Source organism: Motacilla alba, chromosome 15 (assembly GCF_015832195.1).
Source record: "Motacilla alba alba isolate MOTALB_02 chromosome 15, Motacilla_alba_V1.0_pri, whole genome shotgun sequence".
NCBI classification, from domain to species: domain Eukaryota; kingdom Metazoa; phylum Chordata; class Aves; order Passeriformes; family Motacillidae; genus Motacilla; species Motacilla alba.
Window position 1 is genome coordinate 2,058,649 of NC_052030.1, and position 23,399 is coordinate 2,082,047.

Genomic DNA, 23,399 nt, shown 5'->3' on the forward strand with positions numbered 1-23,399 from the left:
CCGCCTGCCTGCCCGCCCCGCCCGCCGCATGCGCGCAGCCGGGCCGCACTAGGCCGCGCTCCGCCCGCCGCCGCCGCCGCCGGGCCGCGCTCCGCTCTCCGGGCGCCGCCGCCCCCGCCGCCGCCGCGATGATGATGATGGCGCTGAGCAAGACCTTCGGGCAGAAGCCCGTCAAGTTCCAGCTGGAGGAGGACGGCGAGTTCTACATGATCGGCTCCGAGGTGCGGCCCGGGCGGGAGCCGGGCCCGGGCGGGAGCCGGGGGATGCGGGGCCGGGCCGGGGGATGCGGGAGGCCGCGCTCAGGGCGGGCGAGGGGCGGAGGAGAGCCCTGGCGTGGGGGGAGCGGCCTTCCGGCCCCGCGGGTCCCCTCTGCCCCGGTGGGCGCTGCCCGGGGGCCTCGGCCGTGCTGGGGGGACGGGAGGCATCGGTGCTCCCGAAAGGGCGGCCCCTGGCACCCGCACGGGTACGCGGGGAGCGGATCCTCCCCGATCGCCGCCTGAGGCCCCGCTCCCGATCGCCGAGAGTTTCTGTGCACGGCTGTTGAGGGATCCGGGTTATTTCACGTGCTGCGGGGCAGCGAATCCCTCACCTGGGCCCTGGGGCTCAGGAACAGCACCAAAATCCGGCGGTGCGGCCCTTTCTGCCTTGTGCACAGTCTGGCCAGCGAACACCGGCGGGCAGAGTTTCAGCACCCCGGAGTCTGTGCTGGCACTGTGTTGTCCCGTGCTGAGAGAGCGTTGAGGCTGCCTGACAAAGAGCCTTATTCAAGCAAGAAACACTGGCCCTTTAGCACCAGGGAAACAGCTGAAAACAGGAAAAAATGTTATAGCCCCCAGCCCGATGCAGAAAAGGGACTATTGGCTAAGTTTAAGTGCCAGCTCTGTAGGTTGAGCAGGGACTGAACACCCCCTGCTCTCTCATGTGAAATGTAGAGTTTGAAAACAGTCCCTGCAGTCTGCTGAGCTGTGAGATTGCCATACCAGGTACATGGAGAAGAAAAAGGCTTGTCTTTTTTTATCTACCATTAATTTCTGTCTGTTGTTGAGCACTGTAGAGTGAAAGATATAGCTAAATCTAAGATCAAAAGAGCGTCCTCTCAAGGAATAAAAACCTTGTTGTGTGGCAGCTTGCCAGTGTCTCGGCAGTCTAAAAATTTGATTTCAGAGTCTAGAAATAGTTGTGCTGGTCAGCAAGGCCTGCTGTAGCTTTCAACACAGGTGAGGATCTCATGCCAGGAGGAACAGAACTGCTTTACAGATGGTGAGTAAATCTGAAAGAGGACTATTGGCAGCAATCACATTTTTGATGTTCAAAGGGTTTAAAACAAAATACAAGTCTCTGGGCATTTGCTGTAGTCAAATAATGTCTAGATGATGGGGAGGTTCAAAGTAAAAATAATGTGTCAGAGAGCTGGATATCTGGTTTAGTTTAATTCCAACTGAGCCCTGCACATTGATGTAGCAACTGAAGTAAAGAAGGGGTAGGTTGTTCAAAAATACATGCAAATGAATGGAGTGTTTTCCTGTTATCAGTGGATGGGAGTTTTTTTTGGATCTACTGAAGTAAGATAGCACCAGTGAAATAAGTGCTGATAAAAATTTTGTTTTCTGTATTGCCAGAAAAATCTCAGTGCTATTTGATGCTAAACAGCACAAAACCCTATCAAAAACACCCTCTTAAGAGGTTCTTTTTATCATTAAAAAGAGCTGAATTTCTTCCAGCTTCTGCTAAAAGTCTCCTAAATGGAATTCCAGGCCACATGTCCACTTCTCTTCCTGCAGGTGGGGAACTACTTGCGCATGTTTCGGGGCTCCCTGTACAAGAGGTACCCCTCGCTCTGGAGGCGCCTGGCCACCGTGGAAGAAAGGAAGAAGATTGTGGCCTCTTCACATGGTGAGAAGATGAGTAAACGTTCCCAGTAATGTTTATCAAAATTTGTTGCCTTGAACAACTGTTCCTGGCGATTCAGAAGCTTGTGCACCGCGAGGGCTGTGTGAATCACTTCAGGTTGGCCCAGTGATGGAGCACCCTGCAGCGGTGGCACTGGTGGCTCCTGGCTCACCCTGGCAACAGATAGCACCTGGTCAAAAACGTTCTGAAATGGAAACATCCATCATGGAGTTCCTGGGGTTGGCTACATTCCTCACAAAGCAAAAGCCACATCTCTAAATCAATACCATATTTCAGAAGAAATTTTTTGTGGACTACGAGGGTCGTCTTTGTCTCTCTCATCAAATAGGCAGGAGTGTTGCAAGGATGCCCCATTGAAGATGTGCATCTTTGCTTCTTGCAGGGACTGGATGTTTGTGCCTGCCAGAATTTGTGGTGTGTTGCTACTGATGTGACTGCTACAGGGAGGATATTGGTATTGTTTTTGTTGAGGCAAGCAGTTGAATTTCTTAGCCATATGACTTCTTGTATGTTCTGTAGACTAAAGCATAATAAAAAGAACGGTTTACTCTGGGCTTATGTCTCTTTCCTCCAAGTATCCTGCTGACCTCTTGCTTTCTTTTTTCCCCCGACAGAAAATCAGCGGTCTCACAGTCCCCGAAGATGTAAGTCTCATCTGTGTGTTATTCTTAGCTGTGCTAGAGGAGGAATGTCCACCGTGACCTTTGGTGCTATTGCAATAATATTAATGTCTAATCCTCTTCCTCTGATCTCTGTCTGTGGTCGCCCTAATTGTGCCTCCCAATCCCATGCTGACTCTCCTTTCTCAGAACCTTAGCAGGACCCTCCAGTGCAGATGGTCTCTGTCATTCAGCAAGAGCTGTCCTGAGCTCTATCCCCCTTCCCCAAATCCTTAACAGCTTTTCTATCAATCCTTGCATCGCTATTTCTGACCTTTAAGTCCACATTGTTTTCTGGGCCTTTTAAATATCTACAAGAAGATGAAGCCCAAAGGACACTTGTATCTTTGTGCTAGTCCCCCCTGCAGTGACAGGGAGGGTTTGTCACTATGTACCCTGTTAATGCTACAGTGCCATGTAGCCCTTTTCCCTGTTGATTATTGCCCTCTTTCCTGGTAACAGATCATGGCTACACAACGTTAGCCACTAGCGTGACGCTGCTAAAGGCCTCTGAAGTGGAAGAGATCTTGGATGGAAATGATGAGAAGTACAAGGCGGTGTCTATCAGCACAGAACCTCCTACCTACCTCAGGTAACCAGTGTTGGTGAGGCCAGGCTCAGGACGGAGCTGCCTGGAAGGTGTCAGCTGGGGCAGGCAGCACGAGGAGTTCATAAACCCCGGGCATGGTGCAGGGCCTGCTTGCCAGTCTGCATGCAGTATTTGCAGTGCTGGGCAAATGGGGATCTCCAGAGTGTAAGGATTGGGTTACTGCCCACATAAAACAGGAAGAAAAATCCAAGTGTTTGTTGATACAACTTCTTTTGCAATTACTGCATTCCATCTGTAACAGATGTTTTACAGAATGCTCTCTGCACATACTGCCTTTTGGAGACCTTGCATTTCTCAGCAGTCCTTTTGTTAAGTATAGACAGAAAATCCAAATATGAATCTAGTATTTATAAAGGTGCACCTGGATTCAAATCTGATGGATATTTGTGAGCTGGAGAATGGCCTTCCGAGAGGCTGGTGTGGAACATGAGTTCCTGGTGGAACAGTAATGTTAATGGTCCCAGAATAAAATATCAGGAACTCGTAATAGCACTTAAAGATTACACCATTGCTTAAGTAGCAGCAGCGGTGCTGAGGGCCTGCAGGTTAACATCCAGTCTCCTTCAGAGAACAGAAAGCAAAGAGGAACAACCAGTGGGTGCCGACCCTGCCCAACAGCTCTCACCACCTGGACGCCGTGCCCTGCTCAACAACCATCAACAGGAACCGCATGGGCAGGGATAAGAAGAGAACATTCCCTCTGTGGTAAGACAGCTTCCTGCTTCTGGAAAGTGGGAATAGCTACCAAAATGCAGCCAGGGTAGTACTGATGAGTTCATGTAATGTTGTGATTCATCCCCAGCTCAGAAGACCTACCATTCATTAACTTGGAGGTTCTTAGTTAAATTGTGTGTCCTGAGGCTCTGTTGCAGTAGCCACCCATGGCTCAGAGTGGAGGCTTTCCTTTTGTCAGGAAAAATGTTCATTCTTTTCCTGATGAGTTCCTTCTACTTCCTGCTAATTTGCTGAGCAGTAGTCATTTGAGAAGCCTGCAGATCCTCTTTGTGAATGACAGACTGCTTCTCACTGACATGTTCTAGTACCTTTGATCTAGTTTGTTTAGTGGAAAATGCTGCTGAAGCTCATGACTAACGTTTTTTCCATTATAAAACTTAAGGCAACCAATATAAATCTAGTCTTAGAAAACTTGCTAGTTTTATTTGCAGGAATGTGTTATGATAGATGTAATAAAAGGTGATGAACTGGTATTAGTTGCCACAGCCCTGTAAGCTTGCCTTGAGGATTCAGTCTATAAACAGATCGGGGAGTTGGAGCGTGGGGATTGCTTCCAACAAATGTTGCCTTCCCTCTATGGATGCCAGATGTGTCATGTGCTCGTTGCATATACTGTGTTGTTGCTCTCCACTTTAGCTTTGATGACCATGACCCAGCAGTGATCCATGAGAATGCATCCCAGCCAGAGGTTCTGGTTCCAATCAGGCTCGATATGGAAATCGATGGGCAGAAACTCCGAGATGCATTTACGTGGAACATGAATGGTATGTAGCAAGGAGAGTTTCCTGAGGCTGGAGAGATAAAGCTGTGTCCATCACCAAATGTCCTTGCCCCATACAGACAAAGCTCTAAAGCTCTCTGTTTCTGGTCTATATTCAGTGCTTGCATCTCTTAGCAAATGCTCTGCCGCTTCCATGGGTTGCAGTCATTCCTGGACATGTGTAGTCTGAAGAGTTTAACTGGCAGATTTTCCTGAGCCAGTTCATCAGCTCAGTGGTCTTAGAGTACTGTTAGCTGAGGTTAATGGCTGTGGCTCCTGTGGCCACACTGTCTGGATACCATGGAGCAGGTAAAGAAGGCTCTGAGTCCCTGTATCAGTGTGTCTGCCCTTACAGACCTGGTACAAAACACTCTTTTAAAAAGAAAAGGTAATGCATTTCGGATTCCCTTTGTCACCTCGCCCTGTGGGACTGTGTGTGTCTGTGTGGCAGACATTAATTTCTAAGGAAGCTTACAGTGTTCATTCTTGTTCTGTAACAGAAAAACTGATGACCCCAGAAATGTTCTCCGAGATTCTTTGTGATGACCTGGATTTGAATCCTCTGACCTTTGTCCCTGCCATTGCATCTGCCATCCGACAGCAGATCGAGTCGTACCCGACTGACAGCATCCTGGAGGATCAGTCAGACCAACGAGTGATTATTAAGGTAACACAGGAAGGCAGGAGAATGAGAGCTGAACTATTTGGGTTGCTCCAGTTATGTTATGGGGGACTGAGAGTACAAAAGCTTCCCTCAGAGCAAAGGAGCTCTTAATTCCTGTCCTCCAACCAGATTCCCCTTTGTCCTGTGTATTGAGAACAGAACCAAGGTGACAGATGATTGAACATCTGTGTGCCCAGCCTCTGAGATGGTGAAGCAGCTCAGTTAAAGCATTGCCGTCTTCCTTTGAGAGATGAACCTTGGTGAGCAATGCTGGGTTGTCTTCATGCTACTGAAATGAAGAATTCAGTTAAGGAACTCTGCAGATGTTCCTACCAGTAACTAGGAGTTACTGCTCTGTTCTTTCAGCCTCTGCCTCATCAGTTCAATCACCTTGGACAAACCTTTGTGAAAGTGGAAAATAATAACCTGTGTCTTCCCTTATCTCCAGCTGAACATCCATGTAGGAAACATCTCCCTCGTAGACCAGTTTGAGTGGGACATGTCGGAGAAGGAGAACTCCCCAGAGAAGTTTGCCTTGAAGCTGTGCTCAGAGCTTGGCCTGGGTGGGGAGTTTGTCACAACTATTGCCTACAGCATCCGGGGACAGCTGAGCTGGCACCAGAAGACCTATGCCTTCAGGTACTGAACTGCCACCTCCTTGGCTGGCTCTGGGGGGTGTTTGTACTTCATGGGCATTTGCATCAATGCATCTGAAAACAGCTGACCTGATTAGAAAGGTTTTGTTTGAAATTAGTCCTTATGGCTCGCACCCTTTCTGTCCATCTTAACAATTTTTTGTGCTTGTGCCTAAATATCTTTTCCTGATGAGTCTAATACATTTCAGGACCAAATATTGATGAAATGTCAGCTTCTGTTGACAGAATTGATTAACAGGGATAATCTCTCTTCTAAGGTCATGATGAGCCCCAGATACATTTCTTTGTTTTGTTGGCTTTGCCTAACTTGGGCCATCCACTGTTTCAAGCTTGGGTTGTTTGAACTCGGATTGATGAAAACTGTCCCTCTGTACCCAGACTGATGTTAGAGGTGGGTTGATCTGATCATAGGCCCTTCTCACAGCTGGAATGCAGCTTTGTCAGGTTTCATTAGTCAGCCTTGTAATTTGTCTCCTAAATGGCTTCCAGTTGTGCTGTGCAGCGTTCTGTGGTGAGTTCCTGCACTGATGTTATCCACAGCACAGTGCTGAGTCTGCAGCTGTAACAGTCCTTTAATGTACACTCTGAGGTTTTGTGACCTTGGGTCATGGTGACAGTCAAGGAAGTTTAAGAGTTCAGCAGATGCAGTATTTGCAGAGGAGGGAATGGTGCTGTTGACACCAGTTTTGTAGGGGTCAGTTCAAGGAAGCAGCCCAGGGAAACGTGCCCAGCCATGTCCTACCTCAGGCAGAGGACAGGGAGAAGCTGGAGTGGGAGTAAGCAAACAGGAGCAGGAGACTGTGGGGAAGCTGGCTGATGCCATGAGCTCTGCTCCTTCTTCCTGCTCCATCCAAAGGGTTCCTGTCTGGTCAGCCTTCCGTGAGAAATGGACCCTGATCTTCTCTGGCTTAGTTGCTCTTGCACTGGTCTCATTCTGCTTCCTGTAGTTATAGTTTTTATCCTGCCAGTCTTTCACAGCAACTGCCTGGTTCTAAAGTGATCCCCAGAGTGATTCATATTAGAAGATGGAAAGGGACCCTTTAGCACACGTGAATTAAACTCTGAACTCAATTGTTAGAGTGTGTGTCCATCCTGCTGATGTCCCTTGGAAGGTGGGAGGTGCCTTCTACCTTTCCCTCCACAACCTTAGACTCATACTTGCAGTTTTGGCTTGGGACTACATCCAGCAACAACAACAAAGCAGTGGGGTGAGCATTCCTGAGAAGTGATGGGAACTTGAAGGGTGGTAGGTGAGAACCTGACGCATGTTGTGCTGCAGCACTGTCCTAATTGTGGCCTGCAGTGAAGTGTCTGTCCCTCCTGCCTCTGCTTCTCCAGGTACTGCAGATCCAAGAAGCAGTCTGTGGATGTGTTGACTCCTGGGAGTGGGGTGCATTTCTCCCTTTGCTTCTGCTCAGTTGCTGGAACTTGCAACAAGTGAAGTTTTAGTCAGTACTGCCCAGGCTCATGTTAATGCCAGCTTCACTGATGTCTCTAAAAACATATGTTGGGCCATGGTACCAAAGGGTGCTTCCTCTTAGGGGTAGTTCAAACAGGCAGATTTCAGGCTTTCTTTACACTGTGGCAGTATTGCAAGAGGGACAACAAAAAACTAAAAAAGGAACCCCACCAGAACAAAGTACATAGACATGAGCTGTTCAGAGAGAAAAAACCACCTAATTGAAACCTCGTTTATTTTTGTCATAGTACAAACATGTCCTCCTCTTCCCTTTTTTCTTCTAGCAAAGGAGTACTTTTGAAACCTTACAGTGATTAATAATATTTGGGTTCTGTGGTTGGTTAGTTCCTGAATTTCCAAACCACAGGAGTGGTGGTTGCTCCAAGATCATTCCATTGATGTAAGGAAAGGGTCTGCTTTAGATGTATCAAAAAAACTTTAATATCTCAAGGGATTGGGGATTTTGAGAAGTCATGTGCCTCTTAATCATCTGAGGGAGAGGTGAAACTGTCTTTTAGTTGATGAAAGCCAGGGCACTTTTTTCAGCTGGGCTGCTCTGTGCAAAACAAGGAGAGTCAGAAGTCCAGTGGCAGGGCAGGACTGGAGGACACAGGTGACTGCTGCCTGTGGGATTTTTGGGGCAGTGTGGGCTGTGATGTTCCCTCCTGTGTGCTGAGTGTTTCTGGTGGCAGCACACAGCACCTCACAGCCAGTTTTGCCTTTGAGACCTGAGTGATGGCACGGGTTCTCCCACACACCAAACCCATGTGCCTGAGGAGTCACCTGTCCAAAAGATGATGTCTCCCTGCTTCGTTGGCATGCCCCTGACACTACTGCCTGAGGCCAGGAGCCTGAGCAGAGGCAGGGCCTGCTCTTCTGGGATCCCTGCAGCTGACAGTGCCTTTCAGCCATTCTTGGCAGCAGCACTTTCCTCCTCATCAGGAAAAAACAATGGAGGGGGAGCCGTCTTAGTGTAGAGCTTGGGAGATGAGGAAGGATTTTTCAGTTTCTCTCTGATTCTTTGCTAAAGAAATGTGGTATCTGAGTTGCCTTGCAGTTAGGCTATGCATGAGTCCAGCTTTCCACCCCCTGTTTAATTCAGTGAATGCTCAGTGTTATGCACAGTGAGACAGAGATCATGCTATCACTAACAAAACCCCGGTTAATATCTAATTTTGCCTGGAATGTGTGGCATTCTAGGACTAAGATGAAATTCCTGGGTTTAAGTGTTGTTTAGTGGATGGCAGCAGTACTGGAAGTAGATTTGATTAAAGCTTCCTGCCTGGATCAGATACCAAAGGCCCTGGAATAATTTTTCATGGTAGAATTACTTTGAAGACTTGTTATTTTAGATTATTAGCTTTGATGCAGATGTTGTGCGTTCCCATGATGATTAGCATTCGAGTTCTTTCCTGAGGGAATGAGAGGGCTGAAATCCTGTGTAGGGGTGCACGGCCCTGGGGAGGGGGCAGGATGTGTGTGCACACCTGTCCCAGGGCTCCTCTCACACACACACTTCTGCAGCTCAGGCTGAGGCACTTTCGAGAATTCAAAGCAAACATTTACATTCCGAGGCTCCTCTATATTTATGCTGGGCTTCCGGCTCCACTGTCAATATTTGGGAAGCTACTCTTGGTCAATTCCTGTTGACTTTTACTGAAAAGCAGCTAGTGAAGCAGTAAATATTTTGTGCATGTGATAATACAGCTGCTCAGGGCAGAGGAATCTCTGAGGAACAGATCTTGTGATCTGGGGCACAGCCTGGTGTTTCGTTGCTTGTTAGCCACAGTGGGTCCTAAAAGACTGCTCTTTCCGGTGTCAGGCTCCCAAGAAAGGCAGACTTTTGCCTGGGAAGAGCTGTCAGGGGTGTGCTAGGCAAACTACAGCTAGGAAGTGAGAGCTGCAGCACAGCCAGGCTGGACAGGGAGCCCTGGGAACAGTCCCAGCTCCTGGGCTGTGCTGGGAGAAGCACTCCCAGGACAGATGGACTGGGAGGAGCTGTGTCTTTTGGGGTTAAACCCTGCCAGCCAGGGATGTGACAGCCTGTGTGGGAAAGGTCCAGCACAAATCCCTCTCCAGTGGTGGCTGGAGATGGGTGTAGCTGCTTTCCCAGGAACTTCTGATTCCACAAGAGTGTAACCAGGAGCCTGTGGTGAACTTGAGGGACCCAGACTGTACTAAGCAGAGCAAAGAAGGAACGCTGAAGCCTGAGATGCTGTAAATGATGCTCTGTTGTGCCTGGGCTGGTGACCCGGGGGTGCTCTGGGCCCACTGATGGATGTTGCTCTGTTGCCTGTGCCCTGCCCTGCAGCGAGAACCCTTTGCCCACTGTGGAGATCGCGATTCGCAACACGGGGGACGCTGACCAGTGGTGCCCTCTCCTGGAAACGCTCACAGACGCCGAGATGGAGAAGAAGATCAGAGACCAGGACAGAAACACAAGGTACTGCCACTGCTTTGGGCGGTTCTCTTGGCCTGTCCCTTGGACAGAATCTCTGAGCTTTGATGTTTGTCTTTCCCTACTGAGACCTAACTGGCAGGATGTCAGCCTTGCTCACAACAGGAGCTTTGGCTTCAGGGTATTCAGCTGTCATCACCTTCCTCCACAAACTTTGAAATGTCTGCTCTACCATCTCCTGCTTGCAGGTTTCTTTTTTCTTTTTTTTTTTTTAACCATTTTTTTCCTTTGTCTTGGGCTCTTTGGTCATCCAGGGGAGTTGTTTGTATAGAAAGTCATGAATCAAACATATTGGAGTTTCATGCACTGTCATTCTCCCTAGAATCTTGCCACAAAGCTTCCTTTTATGTAGTGTAAAGTTCAATTTGATGTAGCAATGGGCAAGCTCCCAGCTCTAGCCTGAGTGATGCCAACCTGTTTGCCAGCACGGGGAGCACTGTGTGGTTCCAGGAGAAGCTCTGCCCGCCAGAGACCTGCTAAGTGATGTAAGACAAGCACTTGAGAGCTTGCACCTACTTGATGAAATTCTTCCTGGCAGATACAAATGAGTGGCTAGTATCTCTCCAGAAGATACATTGTGGAAACAGTGAATATACTGGCTCAGCTCTTTCCCAGGATGTTTTTTTAACTGCTGATTAACAGTAGCACAGTCATTTTGTGTATCAGCTCTGGCTGACTGAAGAGTTTACAGTAGCAGTCTGTTCAGTCTAAGTTAATGAGCAAAAGTGCCCTAACAGCTGTTAGTGAAAATAGTGACCTTGCCTTATCACCAGGCGCACTCTCAGGTGACTGGGGAGTTCTGTGTAGGAATAAACCTGTCTCCAAAGCTGGCAGAGCTGTGCAGCCTCCCCAGAAGCATTGCTTTTGCTCAGACCTCCCATGTCTGTAACGTGCACTTACTGTACTTCTCTGTCTCTCCCTTAGGCGCATGAGACGTTTGGCCAATACTGCTCCAGCCTGGTAACCTTCCTGTTGTGACACTGGTGCTCTTCCTACAGACTTTATCCCTATTCCTCTCCCCAAATGGATCTAGAGTTGGCAGGGGTCTTTCTGTCTCTGAAGGGGACACACATTCCACTTGCCACGAGTTCCCAGTACTGCTGACTTCTGCCCCCCCTCCACCCCAGTGCCACGTCCCAAGAGCGCTGAGTGAGCAGCGTGACCTAGCTGGGACTGTGGCAGGCGTTGGAGCCCTCATATACCTGTGTGTGGACAGTGTAAAGATTCTTTTGTATAGGTGCAACGTGCACTCCTAGGACAACTTTTTAAATAAATGAATGCATACAACGTAGGTTGAGTTCAGTCAGTTTGCATGAGCAGTGAATCTCACCATGGTTTGTGCTGCTCTGGTGGCTGAGCAGTCCCAGGGCCCAATATTAATGCTTCTGGGTGTAGTGCTGAACACTCACGTGCATTCAGTTTTCCTGGGTGCTTTACTTCAACAGGTACAACAGCACAAAACCTTTTGCTGCAGGGGAAAGTGAGGAGAAGGTTTAGAACTAGAAGCAGCAAACAATTCTCTAAGGATTGGTCTGTCACCAGACTTGGCACGGTCTGTAATGACCTCAGGGAGATGTTCAGCTGGTTTACTCAACAAGGTAAAACAGTTTAACTGAAATCACAGACTTAAGAGTCATTTCTGTCAAATGTCAGCCTGGTGTGTGGTCAACCCTGATTTTTGTGAAGACTGCATCTGGAAAACAGCACAGTCTCTGCACTGGTACAGCAGGTAAAACCTCTGAGACTGAAGCTTCTCTGCAGCCAGTGCCTTTGCTGTGGTCACTGTCAGCACACAGCACTGCCAGCTGCAGTGCACAGAGCAGTCACAGCAAAGTGGGTGTCATGAATGCCCTTGGCACTGCACTGTTGGGATTTTGCAACCCAAGAAACCTGTCTTTCTCTAGGGAGTTTAAAAACAAAATCCATTGAAGTTAAAGAAAAATCCAAGCTTGCTTACAAACTAATTAGAATCTATCTTGCTGTTGAGGTACCCCATCTCTTTGATAGAGTTCCTACCATTCACTGCCAGAACTGATGAGTCTTGCAAGCAAGGCAAATTTTGCTGGCAGTCTGACAGTTCTGTTCAGGCCTTTATGATAAAGCCATAGGTTTTATGATCCTTGCTGATCCACCCACCCTGCTAGCACAGTCAAGAAACACTTTCTGGCCTTAATTTATCATGTTTAGACTTGAATAATAACAGAGACAGTTCTGATTCCTGGGTGGGAGGGAACTTTTTCCAGATGTTATTCTGCAGAAACTGAAAACTTGCAATTTAGTAATAATATTATTCAGTCTTATCCTAGGCTCCTGTGCCAGAGTGGTACTCCATGCATTACTTCATATTAGAGAGGTTGAAAGGTTATTTGAGCAAGGAAGACAAACCCTGGGAGTGCTGCTGCATCTGAGCCTCCCATGTAAGACATGTTTTGGCTCATGGACATAAAAACTTTGAGCCTTCTTGAGAACACTTCAGCCTGCCTTTGTTATATGACTGGGGACTTCTGCCAGCAGCCTCTTCAGGGAATTGGACTAAAATATGTGTGAAACTGCTGTAGCCTTGAATTAGCATCTGTGGTGCAGTTTTTTTAATTGCTTAGTGAAGTTGGTGATTACCAATCCCCAAGTTCACAATGAGGTGCAGGCACACAAGGACTGCAGCACTCTCTGCTTCTCAAGGCCAGAGAGGCTGTAAAAATTGTTCCTCAGAGCAGCAGAGACAAAGCAGGACAGTCAAGGGACCAAGTCCAGGAAGATGGGAACTTCAGCCAGCTTGCTTTATGTAGCATAAGGCCTGGGGACCAGCCGGGAGCAGCTTTCTTGCTCTAAATCACAATTCCTTGGGTTAGTCTGGTACCCCACCTAAAAGCATAGCCCAACTGTTACATTTCAAAGCCCCAGCTCAGGCAATTTAAACCAGAACTTCTGCAGACTTCAAAGACAAACTCGTAGGGACTGAAACCCCAGCTCTGTTATCATTACCCTTAGTGCCACTGTATCTTCTAGAAAAAATTACTGCCTGTCCAGGCCTCTCAGCCTCTTTGCAGAGGGAAGCATAAGTGCAGCAAGAGCTTGTTCAAATCAGGTCTGATTTTGGATAAAGTGTTTCATTGGAAGAGCACAGGGGAGGGGGAGTTGGTGTTGTGGGGTTCTGTGTGTGTGCTCCATCAGATGCTGGTTACTCCCATTGCACAGTTTGGTGGTGGTTTGCAGGTCAGAGCAGCCAGCCTGTTGGGAGCTGCTGCAAGACACAATGTGTGCAGACTCCTTTGAGGTTGGGTTCAAGCAGTGGGTACTGTGCTAGCAAGAGTGATCAGATCCATTTCCTACAGGTGTCAGGGTAGGGATGAGCTTGTTTCCTTTTCCCCTGAAACTCAGATGTTTAAGTTTCAGAACTAAAAAAAATTCAACAAGAGTGGAATTACACTGCAGGTGCAGACAGTTTTTATTGCCAGTGTCAAGTGCTGCTTCCAGCCACTGCCTGGATCAAGTGTCCAGCTCAGTCCCTTTGTCCTGTCTCAGGACCCCTTTATCCAATTAGACATCCCCCACACTTCTTCTCATGCTCTGCAGCCCTGCTGAGAGGAGGGAAAGGACATCTTCCAGCCTTGCCCACCAGAAAAGAAAATCCCAAACCTGGCAGTTTTGAGCAAATTCCTGCTGAATTGCTGCCTCTGCCCCTGGCAGGAATGGACACACAACTGAAAAATAAAGACTTTAATGTAAAGACTCTTTGGAAACAACCACCAGAAAAGGAGTGGGGGATGTAAAGGAAAGAAAGAGGCTGAGCTGCATTCTACCATGGTACAGAACTGCTTCACTGAAAGCCCACAAAGAGGTCTCACAAGAGTGAGGGCCAGGTGCACCTTTTTGTACAGAGGGTAAGAGTGACCTGGCACACAGCAAGTCATTGACAGCAGAAGAAGGAACTGGTTTAACAGCCCATTTGATAGTTATTTCACACCAGGGAACTGAGGAGCCATCACAGCTTCAGCCCTGTCCCTAGCACACCTCTAAGCATTCAGGAGTTCTTGTGTGCAAAGCTCTGTGGATCCACGTTGTACAAGGGGAAGATGGGTTACCCACACAAACAGCGACACACGACACATCGGAATGGCAACTGGTGTTATTCCAGGAGCATCTCCAGGCCACAGCCAAAGTCCAGCCAGGAGGGAGGAGTCTGGCCACATGAAGAAGTCCCCCATGCTACTGTGGATCCTGCTGCTCGTTCTGGTCTTGGTCTCTAGGCAGGTGTTCTGGACGATCCTCAGGGAGAGGGTTGTAATTGGGATCCTCTTCAGGTGTGTCAAAAACCATCTTCCTGGCAAGGGACATGCCCATCCCAGCAGGCAGGTTAGGAAACTGAACTGAGGATGCCAAACCCCCACCCCTCCTAGGAACACCCTGGCCCTGCGTGGGGCTTGGCTGGCAGCCACAGCCACTGGCCCTTTGCACCATCACCAACCATTCTTTTGCTCAGCTCAACACACAGTGGTGACAGGACCTCCTTCCCTGATCACCAGGTCAGAGTTGATTGTCAGTGCACAAAACAGAACATTTCCTGCTTTCTTAAACTATGAAAATACATCAGAAAAATCCTGCCTCCACCCAGCATTTCCACAAGCAGTAAACTGACTAGTTCCACTAGCAAAGTTGAAGGTAGCAGCAGCTGCTGCATGGGCCCTGTCCACGTGCATGAACGTGCAAATAATGCAGCAATCCATGACCTGTGGAGCTGAGGTGCTGTCAGCAGGCAGTTGCCTCTTGTGGTCACAGTTTGCTGTGGAAGTGATCAGGCTGAGAAAGCCCATGGTAAAGCCCAGAAAGAATCAACTTTACTTACAGAAAGCCAGGGGTTAACAGCAACTTCTTTCCTCCAGGCTGATTGGGGAAAACATCTTCCAAGAAATAATAGATATGACCCACTGCAATCCCTGGGGAGAGATGCACCAAGGTCAGGCACAGCTGTGAGTGACTCCTTTGCCAGCTGAACCAGAGCTGCTGGGCCAAACTCTAAGAACCCCCCAGCTGTGTGCCCACACCCAGCTCCCTCCAGAGGCAGGGATGCTGCAGGCTGCTGTGATCAGCAGGCAGGGAGCCCCTTAGCCTGAGGGCAGCGTCACACACCCTGGCACAGCAGAGTGTCAGAGCTCACCACACCCAGCTTCTACCACCACAGACAGACACCAAAAAGCAGGGCACAAGCAAAAGCCCAGGCCCGAGCCCAGCCACCCAGAAACCCAGGCAGCTCACTTAGGAAACCCAGTATCTCAGGTCAGGTGGAACCAAGAGAAGGTGCCAGCGTCCCAGTAGCACCTATGAGGACTGAGCTCTGTGGCTGCAAGTGGCCCTGTTGCCATCACCCACCAGCTCTGACTTACCCAGCAGATCGATGATGATGGAGTTGCCCAGGAGCAGAGAGAATCCCATCAGGACCCAGGGCAGGAAGGGGGCTTGGAAGTTAAGAAGCCCAAAAAAGTTCATGCGGATATAAGGGTTCCTGCGACTCCACACGTAGACCAGCATGATGGTGAAAGCCTGGCCCAGGAAAAACAGGCTGGCAAAGAGTCCAAACAGCTGGGAACTCCCGAGTCAAGGAAAAACCTCCCCACCCTGTGCCCACCTCCAGGCAGCACAGCATGCTTTGGGATGGGAAACCCAAACTAGAGGCAGCTGATCCAGCATTCCCAGACATTGCCCGTGTCACCAAGCCTCTCCTGGCTGAGATATACTGCCCACCACTGTCCCCACACACATCTCCCTCCATGCCACCCCAGAACAAGACTCTGTAGTGCACATGCAGGTTGCTCACTCCTTAAGCTGATGTCTACAACCACCAGAGACCAGAGAGCTCTACAGTCACCTTTGAAAATGAACATCAAAATGACCTTCAAAGAAGGCCTTTCACAGTCTTACAGCACTCGGGACAGTGGCATATCTTAACAGCTAGCTCACATCCAGTATCTGCCTTCTACAGAAGTTCAGCAGTGAGATGGCTCTGGGAATTCAGAGTCCTCTTCTTCACAGCACGAGGAGACAGAGAAAGGCAAAAATTTCCCCTGCCCTTGTTGCAGTTGGACTCCAAATCCACATCTGGCCAAGCATATGGCTGCTGCAGCCACCTGGATTCTAATGGCTTACACAGCTTCATGCAGAGCTCCCTGGGAACAGCAGTGCTCTGAGCCATCTGCATAAGACAGCAGAAGATATTCAGAGAAGGTTTATGCTTGGGAGGGAAATAAATTTCACCATCAGATAACTGTGTTGTGAAAAGAACTTAAGAACTGTGTGATGGTACCTCCAGCTACTGACAGGCTGCAAGCTCTGGGCTCACACCTGCTGAGTATGTGGGAACCCACTCCTTGTCCTCATGGCTCCACGTTCTTGCCCTTCCTGAGCCAGCCTCAGGCAATCCCAGCCATGCTGCACTCAGCAGAGCTCAGTCAGTGCCCCTGGCACAGCTGGACAGTTCTTGCAGCAGAGCACGTGGCCTCCTTTCAGGCTGAGCCTCCCAAGCCCTCCGCCACGTGTCCTTCAGGGATGAGAAACCCAGCCCCCTGCCAGGGGCTTCGGCACTTCTGCAGACAGCAGCACAACCACAGGCAGCTTTTCTCTCCTCTAAGCACGCTGGGTAAAGCACGCTGCCAGCCAAGGGTGGCAAAGATGAGGAGCACAAGCTGTGCCATGCAGCCAGAAGCTGCCCCTGAGCCTGCTCAGCAGAGCTCTCCAGGTCTCGGGGAGAGGCCCTCTGCCCTGAGGCACCAGGAAGGTTGGTGAGGCAGCTGTGCTGCTCAGCAGGCAGGCACCTGCTCCACTGCACACCTGGACACAGACGCGGCAGACAAGCCCTACACTACCCACAGCATGTCAGAGACAGCAAGGAGCCTCAGCCAGCTCAAAAGGATACTGTCATGAGAAAGCCTCCAAAGAGGAACATGAAGACAAAGTCAGCCGTCCTTCCACGGAAGGAGCCTTCTTCTAGCATGCGGCAGTACCTGTACCTGAGGGCAGGAGAGAAGGGAGGGGTTGCAGTATAGGAAATTAACAGCTGGCCACCCTGTGCCCACAGCAGGACTGCCCAGGAACAAGCTGCTGCAAGCTCTTGCATCCCGGGAAGCTCAGCCCAGAGCAGAACAGTGCAAACTTCACCTCACCCCACCGACCCCACGGACAGAGAGAGGCACCTGCTGTGCTTCAGCCTGAGCTCACCCCAGGAGTGGGCACTGCTCTCCAGCAAGAGCCACAGCAGCAGCGCTGCCAGCTTCCCTTTAGGCAGGGTCTGCCCTGCAGCAAGCACAGATGGAGGGGCAGGAGGGGCTTCAATTCAAAAGAGCCAAGGGAAGAACCCACAGCCCTAGAGTGCTGCCAAGGCAAGCCATGCTGGGGAAGAAGATGGGTGGGGGCAGCTGCATCTAAGCCAAAATGGGAGCAGAGAACTTCACTGAGACCAAAGGATACAGAAATATCATGTTGAAAAAGAAACTGAATCCCAGGGGCCCAAAAAAGAGGAAGTTGGTGATCAGCCTCCATATCTGAAAGAGAAGAGAGAGGAGAGAGAAAAGGAGGTGGACAGAGATCTCTCCCCATCACATGTAGAGCAGCCCATCACACTGTCCACAATGAACGCTCAGTCAGGCACCTGTCCCTTCAGAACCACCCCAGGACACCAGGCAGCTGCTCCACCCTCTAGGGGGACCTCCTTACATGGCACCCTGATCCATCAGAGTGTCTCACCTTTCCAGGTATGAAAAGAAGATTTCTCTACTTTTCTAGAGGTCAAACAGCCACAATTCAGCACCCAGAGCCAAATCAATTACTTTTCCTGCCTCTCTACAATAAAGCCCTCTCCAGCCAGCCCAACAGCAGCGGCCACACACGGTGTAACAGAGGGGAAGGAGCTGGCTTTTGAGTCAAGGAGAAGCCAAGGTGGTGTGTGGCAGGGAAAGGCTGGAAGGAGTTTTCCCCACGCAGGTGCCCGTGACAAGAAGGGTCGCTGTGTGGCTGAGCCGGCTGGCAGCGCTCAGGGAAGGCTGGAGCAGCGGGACAGGAGCCCCTGGGGATGACACAGCACCGCCCGGCCACCCTGCGGAGCGGGACACCCCGGGCCCCCGCGGGCACAGCCAGCCCTGGCCGGCAGGGGCACGGCGGGCCCCGGAGCCCGAGCGAGGCCTCACCTGGAACTTCCTGAAGATGAGGTCGGGGTTGAAGTACAGCTGGAAGGGGGTGATGAACTCCAGCTGCTGTGGGAGACAGGCAGAGCAGCTGCCATCACCCGCTGCCCTCGGCCAGCCCCGGCTCCCGCCCCGCGGCCCCCCGCCCCCCGGCGCGGCCCCCGCTCACCACGGCGGCGGTGGTGAGCACGCAGGCGGTGGTGTAGGCGCGGGTCACGGCCGGCATGCCCAGGTACTCCTGCGCGAAGCCCTGGTACGCCATGGCCGCGCCGCTCCGCCCGCCCGACGCGGCGCCTTTAACGCCCCCCCCCGCGCCGCCGCGCGCCCCGCCCCCGCGGGGAGCGTCCGGCCAATCCCCGCGCGACAGGCGGCGCGCGTCAGCCAATGGGAGCGCGCCTCATGGCCCCGGCCCGCGGCCGCCGCCAACCCGGAGCGGCCCCGCCCCGCGGCCGCGGCAGCGCCGGGGGAGGGCGGGGCTCGGGGGGGCACGGGCGGGGCACGGGCGGGGCGGGGCGGGGCATGGGCGGGACTCGGGGGGGCACGGGCGGGGCACGGGCGGGGCACGGGCGGGGCCATGAGGCGCGCTCCCATTGGCTGACGGGCACGGGCGGGGCACGGGCGGGCCGCGGGCGGGGCACGGGCGGGGCACGGGCGGGCCGCGGGCGGAGCTCGGGCGGGGCTCGGGGGGGCACGGGCGGAGCTCGGGCGGGACACGGGCGGGACACGGGTGGCTGAGGGGCAGAGCCCGGCGGAGCACCTGGGTTAGGCGGCGCGCCAGGCGCGGGGCCGTGCCACGGGGCCTGGGACAGTGACACTGACCTGCCCGGTTGGGAAGCATCCGCCCGGTTCGTGCCGCGGCCGAGGGAGCCGCGGTGCGCTCAGCTGCGGCCCCGCAGTGTCCCCGAGAGCCGGGGGCTCTCAGCGCGGTGTTCCCCCCCTGGCTCGGCGGGAGAGGAGCCCGCTGGGAGAAGGGCGGCGGTGCCGCTGCCCCAGCCCGGGCGCGTTGCCGCTCGCTTGGCTGATCAGAAGGGTCTTGTGTTCACTAAGGCACGGAGGGCTTGGGGTTTCAGTAATTCCTGCTGGAACCTGTCCTGCAGTGGGAGGGTGCCCCTGATGGAGCAGTGAGGCGCTTCCCCAAGCTGGGCGGGATCGCACCGGGCTGTCAATGTCGCTGGAAGAAACCAAGAGATGTGAGGTCCCACCGGGTGCTGCGGGGACCCGGGAGGAGCAGCAGCGCTGCACTCAGGCCTCGGGAGGAGCAGGGTCTGTGCTGGGCCCTCGGGAGGAGCAGGGTCTGTGCTGGGCCCTCGGGAGGAGCAGGGTCTGTGCTGGGTGCTCGGGAGGAGCAGGGTCTGTGCTGGGTTCTCAGGAGGAGCAGGGTCTGTGCTGAGCCCTCGGGAGGAGCAGGGTCTGTGCTGGGTTTTCAGGAGGAGCAGGGTCTGTGCTGAGCCCTCGGGAGGAGCAGGGTCTGTGCTGAGCCCTCGGGAGGAGCAGGGTCTGTGCTGGGTTCTCGGGAGGAGCAGGGTCTGTGCTGGGTTCTCGGGAGGAGCAGGGTCTGTGCTGGGTTCTCAGGAGGAGCAGGGTCTGTGCTGGGTTCTCGGGAGGAGCAGGGTCTGTGCTGGGTTCTCGGGAGGAGCAGGGTCTGTGCTGGGTGCTCAGGAGGAGCAGGGTCTGTGCTGGGTTCTCGGGAGGAGCAGGGCCTGTGCTGGGTTCTCGGGAGGAGCAGGGCCTGTGCTGGGCTCTCGGGAGGAGCAGGGCCTGTGCTGGGTGCTCAGGAGGAGCAGGATCTGTGCTGGGATCTCGGGAGGAGCAGGGTCTGTGCTGGGTTCTCGGGAGGAGCAGGGTCTGTGCTGGGTTCTCGGGAGGAGCAGGGCCTGTGCTGGGTTCTCGGGAGGAGCAGGGTCTGTGCTGGGCTCTCGGGAGGAGCAGGGTCTGTGCTGGGCCCTCGGGAGGAGCAGGGTCTGTGCTGGGTTTTCAGGAGGAGCAGGGTCTGTCTCTGCCCCTGTGTCCCACACAAACAGTGCTCCTGAGAACAAGAGCTGATGATACACATCTCCAGAAACCTGGCATCCTTCACTCTCCTGCTGATTGTGCTTCCCAGACCTGTCTGCCCTGCGCAGCAGTTGGGTCTAATGTTACAGCAAGCCTGGATTCAGATGAGGAACGGGCCTGGTGTTGGGTTTGTGCTGGAGAGGGTTAAGCTGTCATCAGAGCCTTAATGAGTCCTGAGATTTCCTTTTAAACCCTCAGTTAATGGAAATTAAATTACTGAGGGGGAAGGGAGTCTTTGTGTCTTCCACCACCTCCATCCTGACTGCTCTTTGATGAAATACAAAACCCAGATGGAAGATGACGGGACATGAGGTTAGAGCAACATAATGGGGGGAGAGGGGAGAAGACAAGAGGCCGGAGGGGTCTGTCAGACCAGAGAATGGGCTCCTGAGTGCCCTGGGCACTGGGGTGCTGAGAGCACCTCTGATGGGGCTGGGGGAGGAGGAGCTGCATTAGGGATGCTGGGAATGGAGCCGAGCGAGGAACTTGCACTCCAAACTGCAGCACTCACCCCACTGGCCCCAATGTCAATAGGCTTGGCTGTGTGGGCACAGGCTTTGGTGGGAGCTGGGATGGATGTGAGAGCTCTGGCAGCTGAGAAGAGCTGAGCTTGCAGGGAAATTCATCGGGCCAGGAGCTCTGCAAAGGGCTGCCCTTATTCAGCTGCTGCAGCTCAGCCCTCCAGAATGCCACAGAGCTCCCAACACAGCAGAATGGGCAGCTGAGCTGGAGAACTGAGAGTCAATAAATGGATAATAAACGAAATAAATGCACACATATCTGTTCCTTTGGGTGAGGAATTATAAGTTTCCTATCTGCTCTTGCTGCTTGTGGACTGCAGACAGAAGCTGAATTCAAGTGCTATGATCCCTGCCCCTTCCTTATTTGAACCAAGGCTGGGAGATGAATATTGGGAGCCTCTCTGCTGCAAGGAGGCCCTCACTAGCTCCACAGAGATGGGAATCCAAATAATCAATCCCACTCACTCTCTGTGAAAGACTATGTGCAAATTAGACATTGCATAAAATCTAAAAAAAAGTAATAATCAGTTTCTTAATTTTTTTCTCATCCCTTCTTTTCTAGCCAAAACTGGAGAACTCCACTTGTCCAGGCTTCTACTTAAGGCCTCTTTTCTAAGGTTTATGGGGGAAGGGGGAGAAGTGATGAAATCATCGGGAAGCTCACCAGCTCCCACTGGGAGAGGCCAAGCAAATCTCAGTGTCACCCTGAGTTCCCAGGCTGCTTTCTGCCCATGATCTCAGTCCCTTCGGAGCTCAGCCACGCTGACTTCATGCACTACAGTACACCAGGGCAGCTTTAGTCTCTATTACAATCTGTGTCACATTTTATGGGTTTTTGGAGTTATGGCCTTCCACAAGTCCCCATCAGTGCAGGCACATACTTGGGTTCACACACACACCTTCACAGTGATGCTGACATGGGGCCTTGTATAAAATCATGAAATCTAACTAAAAACTGAAAAAAACAACAAAGCCAAACTCTTTGTCTCAGCTGCAAGAAGGTAAGAGAGACTGCCAGAAAAACACTGTCCAGGAGCTTTTTCACTGATTTCCTCCTGCCTTGTCCTGCCCTGCCTGGGGACTGCAAGCAGATGTAGCACAGTGATGTGCCATTGCTTCCTGCCGTCTGCTGGGCTCCCCTTCCTTTTGGGATCAGCTCAACTGCTGTCAATGTGCAGCATCAGCTTCAAAAGCCAGGATGTCAGAAACTCAGGCTCCACACAAATATGTGCGATGCCCAGACTTCAGTCCATTTTGGACAGGCTTTGAAAAAGGTTTCTGTCTGCATGCTCTTGGAGCATGCCAGAGGACCTAAGGAAGGACTCCCAACCCTAACCTTTACACAAGTCCTTCAGAGGAAGAACTGAAACATGATGGCATCTCTTTGCCAGACAATATTTACCAATTGTGCATCTGCAGGCTCAGTGATAGTAACCTGCAGCATAAATTCAACAGCTTCCCCTCTCAGTTTCTGCAAACCAAAACTGCAGTTAGGAAACAGAGAAAAATGCTATTAACTCTCCCCATGAGGTAAGCAGCACACAAACCTCAAGAAGGCACATGAGCAAAGATAAATGGGCTGTTGCAGCGGTCATCTCTTTTGTTTGTAGTAAATTATCGTGTGTAATTCATGTTTCCTGTCCATAAATACCAGAGGAACTTGAAGACATGGAATCCATTCTAATTCAGTAAAGACAAAAACAACTCCTTTTGAGCCCATCTGGAACTTGTTTTATCATAATTGTTTTGGGCTCAGTAACGAGTTCAAGATCTAACTGCCGTCTCTAATTGTTTCAAGGATAAACAGCTGCTTTGTTTAAAGGCAGCAGCTCCCATTTTGCCCAGCACAGCAGTCCTGGGCTCGCAGGATGAAAGGAGCTGTGCCGTGTCAGCACAGGCCCTAACGAGCACTGGCGCCCTTGGCAGGGCGCTCACGCTGCCCGCAGCTGATGGGGCAGGAAAACAGCCCCAGGCACGCACTTGTGAGTGTCCAGCCGCTGCCAGTGCCCTCTGCTCCTACACGTCATTGGCATTTTGTTTGTAACTCCATCTGATGATGTTTTGCAACGCGTCCTGCTGCGACGAGTCACGCCTGGCCTGGTGACGCACAGGCATCTCCTCCAGCTGGGCTGCTGGGTACTCAGGGAGAGCATTCACTCCCTGGCCACATCCCCCCAAGCCCCTTGCTTGGGTAATGCTTCCTCCCCTGCTTACAGTCCCAAATTTTTCCTTCATCTGAAAACAAAGATTTGTTTCTCACACCACTGTGAGAGACTCCCCCTGCCAGGGTATGAGACCATGGTGTGTCTCAGACCCGCTGTGTTCAAGGTCTCACCCACGGTGCTCCCCAGGACCTGCCATGCCTGAGAGCCCCGGCAGCCTTCGTGTAGAAGTCTCTACGCGCCTGCTGCCCTGGCACTAGGAACAAGTGAGGCACACCAGCCAGGAGGACCTTTCTGGGAGGTTATTGCAGCCCCCAAACTCAGTCCTTGGTGGCATGGACAAGCAGTGCAAGAGCTCTGTGAACCCGCTACACATAGATAAGCTGTGTAATCATAACTGTTGAGGCACTTGAAATGTTTACTTTTCCACGTGTAATAGCCATACACAAATTTTTCCTCCTTCATTAAAGGATTTCTTGTTCCAAATCAGCTAACTCTGGAGTGTGATGGCTGAAGTCAGGAGAAAGTGAATCATACAGAATTGGATGGATTTTAAAATTTGTTTGTTTGTTAGAAAGAGA

At 51.7% G+C, this 23,399-nt stretch overlaps 2 protein-coding genes across 5 annotated transcripts; one reads left to right on the top strand and one right to left on the bottom strand.

Annotated features, from left to right (window-relative positions):
- Positions 1–18: 18 nt before the first annotated feature.
- Positions 19–11,203, top strand: SMARCB1 (SWI/SNF related, matrix associated, actin dependent regulator of chromatin, subfamily b, member 1). Its single transcript, XM_038152543.1, has 10 exons — positions 19–221; positions 1,782–1,893; positions 2,526–2,555; positions 3,033–3,162; positions 3,748–3,885; positions 4,552–4,679; positions 5,176–5,342; positions 5,788–5,978; positions 9,766–9,897; positions 10,837–11,203. The coding sequence occupies exons 1-10, from the start codon at positions 129–131 to the stop codon at positions 10,874–10,876; spliced, it is 1,161 nt and encodes a 386-aa protein (XP_038008471.1). The 5' UTR covers positions 19–128; the 3' UTR covers positions 10,877–11,203.
- Positions 11,204–13,247: 2,044 nt separating this feature from the next.
- On the bottom strand, positions 13,248–18,404 carry DERL3 (derlin 3). Of its 4 annotated transcripts, none has more exons than XM_038152544.1 (7): positions 18,253–18,404; positions 18,087–18,152; positions 17,350–17,444; positions 16,820–16,913; positions 15,294–15,489; positions 14,756–14,846; positions 13,248–14,233 (listed from the first exon to the last, which is right to left on the bottom strand). In XM_038152544.1, exons 1-7 carry the CDS (start codon positions 18,343–18,345, stop codon positions 14,119–14,121), a joined length of 750 nt encoding a protein of 249 aa, XP_038008472.1. In that variant the 5' UTR covers positions 18,346–18,404; the 3' UTR covers positions 13,248–14,118. The 4 variants fall into 4 exon arrangements, with proteins under 4 accessions (XP_038008472.1, XP_038008473.1, XP_038008476.1 ...); XM_038152545.1 differs by having other exon boundaries at positions 18,087–18,149; positions 18,253–18,401; XM_038152548.1 differs by having other exon boundaries at positions 17,371–17,444; positions 18,087–18,149; positions 18,253–18,399.
- Positions 18,405–23,399: the final 4,995 nt, after the last annotated feature.

What these genes read in the sequence shown, in the direction of transcription:
- SMARCB1 (XM_038152543.1), top strand. Translation starts at nt 129, where the DNA reads ATGATGATGATGGCGCTGAGCAAGACCTTCGGGCAGAAGCCCGTCAAG. An exon ending in GATTGTGGCCTCTTCACATG is followed by an intron (nt 1,894 to 2,525) that starts GTGAGAAGATGA and finishes TTCCCCCGACAG; the next exon opens with AAAATCAGCGGTCTCACAGT. An exon ending in ATTTACGTGGAACATGAATG is followed by an intron (nt 4,680 to 5,175) that starts GTATGTAGCAAG and finishes GTTCTGTAACAG; the next exon opens with AAAAACTGATGACCCCAGAA.
- DERL3 (XM_038152544.1), bottom strand. Translation starts at nt 18,345, where the DNA reads ATGGCGTACCAGGGCTTCGCGCAGGAGTACCTGGGCATGCCGGCCGTG. An exon ending in TGCTCACCACCGCCGCCGTG is followed by an intron (nt 18,153 to 18,252) that starts GTGAGCGGGGGC and finishes TGTCTCCCACAG; the next exon opens with CAGCTGGAGTTCATCACCCC. An exon ending in CATCATCATCGATCTGCTGG is followed by an intron (nt 14,847 to 15,293) that starts GTAAGTCAGAGC and finishes ATCTCTCCCCAG; the next exon opens with GGATTGCAGTGGGTCATATC.